Raw genomic sequence first — 9,633 nt, 5'->3', positions numbered from 1 at the left:
ACTTTTGCAACGTTTCTCTTTGTTGATATTGGGGCTGGGATTAGTGGATGGATATGCGGGAGCACTGTCTGGAGTCTGTAATGCAAATGTCTACTTTCTTAGCAGATATCTGCTGCCTTTTTTTTTTTTTTTTGCCTGCCTTTATAGTCCTTTATTTTTTTTTAAATAAGCCATAATTAAATATTTTAGAGAATTACTTCAAAAATAGATTTTACAATTATGACAGAAACCATGTTCATAATGAAAGTAGAAATCTTTCATAAATTCCTTTCTGCACAACATCAGTAGAGCACTTTCTTTTGTTAAATATTTCCTTAAAGCAACAGAATGTAAAAAAAAAAAAAGTTTAAGTAAACAATACATATTATACAATTTTACTTGCTGGAAGAGGGGGATCTATTTGGTCTCATTTGATACAAATCCTCCATTTGTTGCAGCATGTGACGATGCTGATTTTGATTTTTCTTCTTCTTTTTTCTCTTCTGTTTTCACATCATCTGTCTTCGTTTTGCCCTGGCATCTTATATAAATACGGTAGCCTGGGAATCAGCATATGTTTGGTATTAAATAAAGAAATTACAATAATGATCTGAAGAAACTTTTGCAGTACAATATTGCCATATGTTTTCCTTCCTTTTATTAAAAGGAAGTATACACCTCCAGACAGAGTTTCTTTAAAGATATACTTAAAGATTATATTTCCACAACACACATCACTAAAAAAAATGTTTAGAAAATTACAAGGAATATATTTTAAATTCTATATTTTAAATTATATTTTGGTGCTTGACTGCTTCCTGCTTCTGCTGTGTAATAATTTTCAATACGTTGTTTGTCTAACTTAGAAAGTTTTGGGGCTGTTGTTGGCTGATAGGGCCATGCTGGTGGGGATGATTCTGGTGTACAACATAATCCCTGGCACTCTGGAGTGATATAAGACCCTGGAAGAAAATCCATTTCCCCTTCCTCAACAAAGGTTGATAACAATCCTGTGTTCAAGATATTCTCATGTGTGCAGCTCTCAGTGTTGGAGATCCCCTCTATTATGTTGAAAAAAGGGTCCTTTGACATCTTGAACCAAACTTCATATCTACCTTGCATGGGGCACAACACAGTGGCAATGTTCACTAATAACTGAGGTCATTATCACCTAACTGCTTTCCATTTTACTAATTTTTATCCCTAAATTGTCTGGTTTTTATTTTTTCCAAACTTCATGATAAATGAGACAGATAATACTAATAGTATTTATATTGCTCTAACAAAAAATGTATGTATCTTACCTGCTAGAATTATTACTGCAAATGCTATCTGGAAAATGCTGTAGATGAGTGGGAAAGCAAACATCAGTTCAAGTTGCTCAGTACTGAAGGAGAGCTGTATGATGGTCGTACACAGCTGAGTGTTCTGCATGCCTGTTTCCAGAGACACCGTTCGACACCTAAAGGGAATAATACAAAGGCAGACATCAAATAGGAACCCGGGCATCCCTACGCCAAGAAACAGGCAGTAAGAGATGACTGAGGAAACAGTATCCTCCAGCTCACGTAGCCCACAGAACACTCCTCAAGACATACATTGTTAGCACTAGAGGACACATAATTTTTGGCCATTCAGCAATTGCAGAGGACTGTTCTCCACTTTCAAGACATGTGTGTTATATTGTTCAGTAACACTCACTATCTCCTTCTTTTGCAATGATGCTCTAAATTGCAGAGTGCTCCTGCTTCATGGGAAATTTTACTGCAGCACCAGCCAGCTGATTGGATAGGCCCATCCCGTCTATTTCCTTTGGACTGTAGGATGCAGGCACATGTCGGGAAGATGTATGACAGATTGGAGGGAACAGGGAAGTGCAATCCATAAACAAAGATGTGGACAAGAAAAGTCTTATATGAATGCAGTACGGCAGAAGCAGAGTTGGGGAATGAGTGACCTTGCAGCATAACTAATGTTTAGGGAGCACTCTCAGCATTGATTAATCATTAAATAAAAACCTCACAGGTGCAATAAGACTATAGCTCTATGTCACAGAGAAATCCATACCTGTGCCAAGACAGACCAGCTATGCGAGCCAGAAAGAACCCCAGAGAATATCCAGCTGCTGGAAATATGGTACCAATGATCCATAATTTAGGGGAGATAACCCAGGAGCCTTTGTACAGTATTCCTCCAACCACAGCTATGAGTATAATGAGGATTGCTCCAGCAATGGAACCAACCTGTGGGAAAAGAAAGGAGGAACTGTGCAGAAAGAGGCATTGATGAAACTGAATGTAATTTCAAACATGCTCATAAGCACCTTTAACTAAGTCACTGAGCTATCTTATTAAGTATAAAATGGAATGCGTATTGCAATGTACTTTACAACAGGCACACAAATTAAGACAGCTACCATTTTCTAAAAACTCTAGATAGATGGTTTATTTCAATGTTTAATTATAGATATAGATCAAAGTAGAATAGAATAGGTATCTATAGCAGGTATCAGTAAGATTAATCTCTTGAAACTTTTTCTCTACTTAGAACTCACTCTTAAAAATGGTATCAGAAGCATAACATGAACAAGGAATGATGCACAGAGCAGAACTCCCAGGGTTGTGGAGACAGTCTAATAGCCAGTGTAATAGACTTTTTCTTCACTTGGCTAGTTACACTTTGGGGCTTAGCATAGAGTATACATATTAGACACCAGATTGCTTGTGCTAGGAAATTATTTGCCAGGTGGATGAGTAAATCTTTAATGTGGCTGAAAATACAGTGTGTTTGAAAACTGACTGTGCGTTCATACATTATTCCTACATAGCCATAATCACTGAGGTGATCTTATGTCCTGTGGTTGAACATGCAGAGATCCCAGTCACTGCTTGTCAGAGTGAGGGATAACTGACTCTCTTCTCAATATTCAAGGGAAAAATCTGCCCTCTTGGAATATACTGCCAGGGCAGGCTCCTGGGGCTAGGCTTAGGAGAATCCATTTCTCAGGTAAAAAGTGTATATGCGAAGTCTATTGCCATTGAACTGATTTCATCAGTCTTTGGCTGAAGCTTTTTTTTAAGAGCACTGAATGGACAGCTACTTTTGCTTAACTGAACTGTTACAACATGCACCTAGGAAAAAGAAATATGACCTGGCTGTGGCAAGCTTTTTTAGTTCACTTGGTGCAGAGTCTCTGTTCTTTTATCTCCATTTATCACTGTGTAGACCCTAACCTGATGGCTATGGCTTCACTTTCCCTTGACGCTTTGCTGTTCTGCACCAAGCAAGCTGCCAATGGGCTCCTCTGTGGACTATGTACTTATCCAGGAAGAAAAACATAAAATGGTGGTGTTTTGCTAAAAGAGCAAGTGGGGTCTCTCGCTATATATGTTCAAGTCCATGCTTTTCCAGTAACAGATTTAACAGGACTAGGACAATTTTGAAACCAACACCTGATAATATCTAAATTCATAAGCAAGCTATGAGTATATTCAAAAATAAAACACAGTAAGCTCATACTTTCGAAATATGAATTTGACTTAAATGGACTTTTTTTGTGGTCTTCTTTTCCTGAGCTGATATCAGAGAGAAAGAATAAGAAAATATAGGTAGATTAACCAGCCGTCCAATTAATTTAGCTTAAGTTAAGAAAACAAGAAAATAACACTAAGCGTGGTCAATGAGGATAATGGATCCAAGTGTGTCTAAAGACAACTTTGAACATAGCAGAGAAATTTTCAGGATGATTGCTGTTAACACAAAATATAGCTAGGTTATTATTATTATTTTGGTGAGACATTTTCTTGCCCCCAAATGTAATTCTGATGCATTTGAAATGATCTTGCAAGTACAGTTGAATTTTGTGAGTAGTTTTTGCCGGAGTTTTTAAACAGAAGCAACATTTTCAAAAAATAAGTTTTGATCAAAATTCCCCAAACTAATAAACTGGTTTAAAGGTAGAAATTTTCTTTGTTTGATTTGGAATATGTTTTTGTTTTATTTTTCTTTCTTTTTATTTTTACTATTTATTTTTATTTTTGCTTTGGAGAGAAATCTTTGCAGTTGATCAGAATGACTTTCTTCCTGTTTCCAGTTTATATTATACACTGAACTTAATAATTAACATAGTTCTCACCAAAGAAAAAAGGAGCTCTTTGGATAATGATAGTTTATAGTAATGTGCATTAACGTAATGCGTGACTATTTGGGCAAGGGGAAAGCAACACATTTCTGTAGTGTCTCATTTGTTTTCTACTGAGAATTTCACAGCTTGTATGAAGTCAGAATCGTGTATTATGATTAGCAATGTACTGCTTAAGTGGTGCCACTGAATCCTTAAATTGCCCACAATTAGCAATGGTTCAGCCTTACATATCCTACCTTAAGTATGAGTTTTGCTTTCTTGGGCCATTTGTGGTTAACAAAAATCCCAACTGAAACAGGAACTACGAGAGCTACCAGTGAAATTCCTGAAAAAAAAATAAAATAAAAAGGATAAGCCCACATATAACACAGAAGTTCATGATGGAAGAAAAGGCACTGTCTAGAGCAGCTAGGCTCTATACAGAGCAAGCCTTAGGAGGATGTGGCTGACACGCGCACTCCAGGACACGCGCGCTCTACTCTCACATCTGCCCATTTGCTTTTCTATAGAGTCTCTTATCTTTGGCAGCCTGTTGAAGTAATTGCCATTCTGCTTAGCTACACACTCATTCACCTGAACCAAAAAGACAGACAGAAATTTGTGCTTGCTAATCATCACTATGCTGTGATGTGAGTAGGAATATTAAATGTTCATTCTATCTGTAGGTGTTTTGCTACTGTACCAGATCAACAACCAGTTCAGGGCTTCTTTTGCTTTGGCCTCCCTCCTCCAGAATTTATTTTGAAAGTGCAAGCCATTTATGTGATTTTTTTTTTCCAGGACAATGGGAAATGCAATTGCAGAACATGAAAGTGGCTCCGCTGGCTTTGTAAGATTAGCACAACGTGGAACCAAACTTGATAAACACTAGGGCCACAACTCCGTGAAGCACTGGAGCATGTATTGCTAAATATTTAGACTATTTTCTGTTTGTAGCTGAGTGTAATTTTTGATAAGAAGTCAAATGAAGCTACTCCTTGTGGTGCAGATTGCAGCTTTTCAATGAGACGCAGCAGTTTTAATCACTTGCTTAATTATCCACATATGCTTAAGTACTTTGCTACATTATGGGCTTGGCACTTAGCACTTTGCAGGATTGTGCCTTGAAACTCTTACCAACACTTTTATCCAGGGAAAGCATCTATTCTTGTATGAATTATTCTATATTTTTATACCAGGCCTGTGCAGGTTTCCACCCAATTTAAATAAAACAGTGCGCGCTACATTGTGATAAATATCTTTACCACACTCGTAATAACTTAAGGACTTTATTCTTCAAAACTCTGGATAATCCAGAGATATGGAATAATTCCCCCTGAAGTCATTAGATTTTAAAAAATATTTATTCTCCTGCCTTCCTAATGTCACATCTGTGTGACTCTGCAATGGTGATGGTACAAAGATGGTTGCTACCAGAAGAAGCACAAAGGGGAGGTTCAGAAGGGAAGGTGCTGATTCACTTGACTCACCGATGCTGTCGTAGGGGAGTACGATTGAGCCGGTGGCTGTCCACATCTTGGTATAAAGAAAGAGACAAAGGGGCATCATCCCCATTGCAAGCAGAGTGGAGCAAGTTGTCATGCTGATGCTGCAAAGAGAGCGGGTCAGTGTGGCAGTTCATCTCATGCTAGCCCAGAGCCTTTCTCGTTTTCTTATTATGTCTTAACAGTTTATGAAACGTTGGGCAAGAAATACGGCTGACTGCAGACAATTGGTCCCATATATCAAATTAGGAAAAAAAAAATAGTAAATTGAAAAAATGGTTTCTACTGGAAGAAAAAAAAAAAAGAGAAGACAGAAAAGGAACATAAAATATTGACATGTTCTGCAGACACATAGCAGTAACTGTCAGTGCAAATGAGGGAGTGGGGCAGGAAGCCGTCAGGGAGGACTGCTGGCAAATTTGTCTGCATGCCGCTGTCTGACCAGCCTCTGAGCGGCCCCGCGAGCGAGACAGGCGCAGATGGATTTCAGATGGAGCTTTCCATTTTACCAGCAATTTTAGGGCATTAAAATTTGACTCCAAAGCCAATAGAATAAAACAGAAAAATTCTTCACCTAGCATGTATGATGGAATAAAATTCCCTTCTCTGTCTGGTTCTGCTCCATGCCCCAAAATAGGTGCTGAGAGTTATTTAGTGAAGTTGGACAGAAGTACTGCTGCTTCCTTGCTTTTTGCAAAGATCTTTCTATTTTGAAAAATAAAGCCTTTCTTCCTTCAGGTTTGGTACACCTCTTACAAAAAGGTGCTTCTGTTGAAGGAATGAAGCAGAAGAGCAAGGCAACACAGCTTAAAAAAGAGACTCTCAGGAAGTGAATAACATAGATAAAATTATGTCTACAAATCGTGCTTCTTTGTGGTAAAAATCACAATAGAGGACTCTAGTGAAGGAACTTTGGAAATGTCCATCAGAGCCTCGCTCCTGACTGCTCTTCTGCATGGATTGCCCCCAGAAAAGGTGACACCAGCCCCGTCTTACAAACCAGGGGCATTCAGAGTCATCTAGAACAAGTCATACAGAAACTGCAGATATATTTTCATTAATTTTGGTTCCTATTACTCTTGGCTTTAGTATCATTAGATATGGCTTTGTAAGAGCCTTCAGCAAGGATTCCAGCATGCAAAGATAAAAGAACCATGGGGCTATAACTGAGGACAGGAGAAGCCTCAAATGGATAAAACAATCTACTTTTTGTATATACATATTTCCTACATTTTCCTGCATTTCAAATATCTATAACCTGCTCCAAATCCTGCGTATTATCTATTCCTAACCCCAGTGCTCACAGAAACTCCCATGGGTGCTGTGCAGGAAGCGGGGGTAGACTTAGCACTTGCTCTTGTGAAATATTAAGAGGTGTCAAATCAGGTGTCCCCACAGGAAACCTTAGAGGACACCTTTGAGTCTGAGCTACCAAGAAAGGCATAAAACCTCACACTTCACCACCCTGTAATTATATCAGAAGCAGAAAAACAAACAAACAAACAAACCCTATTCCCTCGCTAACTTGTGATCTATTTGCACTGTGAAATTTTGAGGCAGGACTGTAAAAAAGAGTGATACCTGGTATGATATAAGCATAAAGTACTACCAGCTGAAAGGAAAATCTTTGTTTGATATGATGGGCAGGCCTTCTATAGTACTGTGCTGGCTCTAGAAAGCAGCCAGGCTACTTATGCTGCTGTTCTTTCATCAAGAGTGGAAGATCCTTGCATTTCTCATTTCACTGCCTCATCCTTCTGGCCTTGCATTGTGTCACTGAGGTCTTGATCAAAAAGCCTCTGAAATCTTGAAGGATGAGACTTTGACTTGAAAAAAATAACCTTTTATAGATGTTTTTAATTTACCTTATCTTCTCCAAGGAGCATGGGGATAAATTCTGCTCTTATTTATAGTGTCATCAAATCAATTTTTTTACTGCTGATTTCAGTGGCACTACCCTGAACATTCAGAGCTGCAACAGCATAGTTTGGCTCAGCATGTGGGGTTGGGAGAGAATTTCTGATTTGTCCTGGCTATGTTTCCATCTGTGCTTTTCTCAGGACTGTATTTATTGAAATAAAGTTTGTTACAGTTTCTAATATGATAGGTCTGTTCTCCAGCATGGGGAAGCTGGCAATTAGCAGAGTTGAAGACATACAGTATCAAAAGCACATATTACATTAACACCTGTGTGTGACAGAAAAATTCACTGTTTTCAAAGTATGGAAAAAATGCTTTATTAAAGCCACAAATATTAAATTCATACCCTGTTGACCTTAGATCCACATCTTTCTTACTTCTATTAGTTTTTCCATTTCTAGTTCAGACTGACATATGATAAATTGTATGAAAGCTGCAATTTATGGTACTCTGTGGGAAAGAGAAATGATTCTATTTATTTTAGAGTGATCAGGATTTTTAAAAAATAGCTCATTTTTTAAAGACTGAGTTAATGAGCCCTCCCTCTCCCCCTTGAATTTGCCTCAAGAGCTGGGTTAACTTCTACTGTGTGGCTGGTGTCAGAGAGCATGTCAGCTGCCTTATGTATCACAGGTTTTGAGTTCACAGCATATTGAAGTTACAGCCAAATTACTTGCTATTGAGATCATCATGCTTAGCCCCAGAGAAGCTTTTCCATTATACCCAACACGGAAGGTTGTGACTTGTATCATGTTAAAGGTTCCTTCAGTTTGAAAACTTCTATAAGGTGCCAGGAGCAGACAGAATTAGATAGAATTATAAGTAATTTTCATTTATATTAGATGCCAAAGAGATTGCAACTAATTGCAAAGTATTTTTTTTCCACGGGTGGCCTCTTTCAAGAAACACTACTTTAAAAATTATTGCATAGCCACTATTTCATATATAAGAATCAGTTCCTAAAATTCTGTTATTTTTTTTCCACTGCCCAAAATCTTGGGACAAAAAAAATCACAAATGTGGCTCTTAGACCACAGTCCTTAGTGTTTTAGATGTGTTCATCTGAACTATTTTCAGCAGCATCTAATGCTATACAATGAAGATAGTTTCTTCTATGCACGATATCTTATGTGTATCATGAAATCTCAACAGATAGAGCCTAATTGCTATTCTTCTTATTTATTATTCTTATAATAACTAAATGACCATACAAGAAGGAGACTTCAACATGCACAGGCCAGATAGCAAAGACAAATGTCATACAGGCTTTTCCAGTACGGAGTCTACAACATACTTCTTACAGGAAAAGGCACAGGAACTTTTCAGGCAATAACTTCTCTTACCTTAGGTCCATGTCACCATCCACCCAGTAGGCAATGATGTTGGAGGCCGTTCCACCCGGGCAGCATCCCATGATCATCACCACAACCGCTTGAACAGGAAGCACATCAAAGGCCAACGACAGCACGAAGCCTACAAGAGGCATAATCCCAAACTGGCAAAGGAAGCCCACAAAAATGCCCCAAGGTTTTTTTATATGATTTAAAAATTTTTTAAATTCCACATTACAGCCCATGGAGAACATCACCAGAGCCAGCAAGATTGTTAGAACAGTACTCAGTACCGTGTTCAGAATTTGGTTAAAATTGTCCTCAGCTAACACACAAGATGTGCCATTGCAAATAGTGGCATTTGGTGGACAAACACTGGAGTTTTCATTCAAAGAACTAGCCTTAAATTGCTGGAAAAGACGGTATGTCTGCATTTTGAAATACAGAACCACTCAGTACATCCGATGCAAACTTCCAAATGTTTCAAATGCCTGTGTAAATGGCTGTTTGTCAGTGACTCCTTTTAAATGATCCGGGAAGCAATAAAGTGCAATAAAAACTTGAACACTGTTACTATTTTCTTAAAGGGTTTGGCACAGTGCTGACTCATGTAGTTATAGAAGTTGTACCTGCTCAGTATTGTGAGAATTAATCATTTATTCATATGAAAATGAGGAATCCCACATCCAGAAAACAGGTCTGTTAATATTTAAGGATGCAGGGAAGATTTCTGGTACAGCTGACACGCAGATTCAGGAATGCAGGAGGGAGAGAA

The 9,633-nt window shown here is 38.2% G+C and overlaps 1 protein-coding gene across 1 annotated transcript; it reads right to left on the bottom strand.

The window, feature by feature from the left end:
- Positions 1–268: 268 nt before the first annotated feature.
- Positions 269–9,292, bottom strand: SLC10A2 (solute carrier family 10 member 2). Its single transcript, XM_010224727.2, has 6 exons — positions 8,871–9,292; positions 5,593–5,711; positions 4,360–4,448; positions 2,047–2,222; positions 1,284–1,441; positions 269–539 (listed from the first exon to the last, which is right to left on the bottom strand). The coding sequence occupies exons 1-6, from the start codon at positions 9,290–9,292 to the stop codon at positions 397–399; spliced, it is 1,107 nt and encodes a 368-aa protein (XP_010223029.2). The 3' UTR covers positions 269–396.
- Positions 9,293–9,633: the final 341 nt, after the last annotated feature.

The sequence above is a fragment of the Tinamus guttatus genome, unplaced genomic scaffold (assembly GCF_059628265.1).
Source record: "Tinamus guttatus ecotype Peru unplaced genomic scaffold, ASM5962826v1 Tinamus_guttatus_pri_ptg000281l, whole genome shotgun sequence".
Classification (NCBI taxonomy): Eukaryota; Metazoa; Chordata; class Aves; order Tinamiformes; family Tinamidae; genus Tinamus; species Tinamus guttatus.
This window is presented reverse-complemented; position numbering and strand designations above follow the sequence as displayed.

What these genes read in the sequence shown, in the direction of transcription:
- SLC10A2 (XM_010224727.2), bottom strand. Translation starts at nt 9,292, where the DNA reads ATGCAGACATACCGTCTTTTCCAGCAATTTAAGGCTAGTTCTTTGAAT. An exon ending in ACTCCCCTACGACAGCATCG is followed by an intron (nt 4,449 to 5,592) that starts GTGAGTCAAGTG and finishes TTTTTTTTTCAG; the next exon opens with GAATTTCACTGGTAGCTCTC. An exon ending in AAGCAAAACTCATACTTAAG is followed by an intron (nt 2,223 to 4,359) that starts GTAGGATATGTA and finishes CTTTTCCCACAG; the next exon opens with GTTGGTTCCATTGCTGGAGC.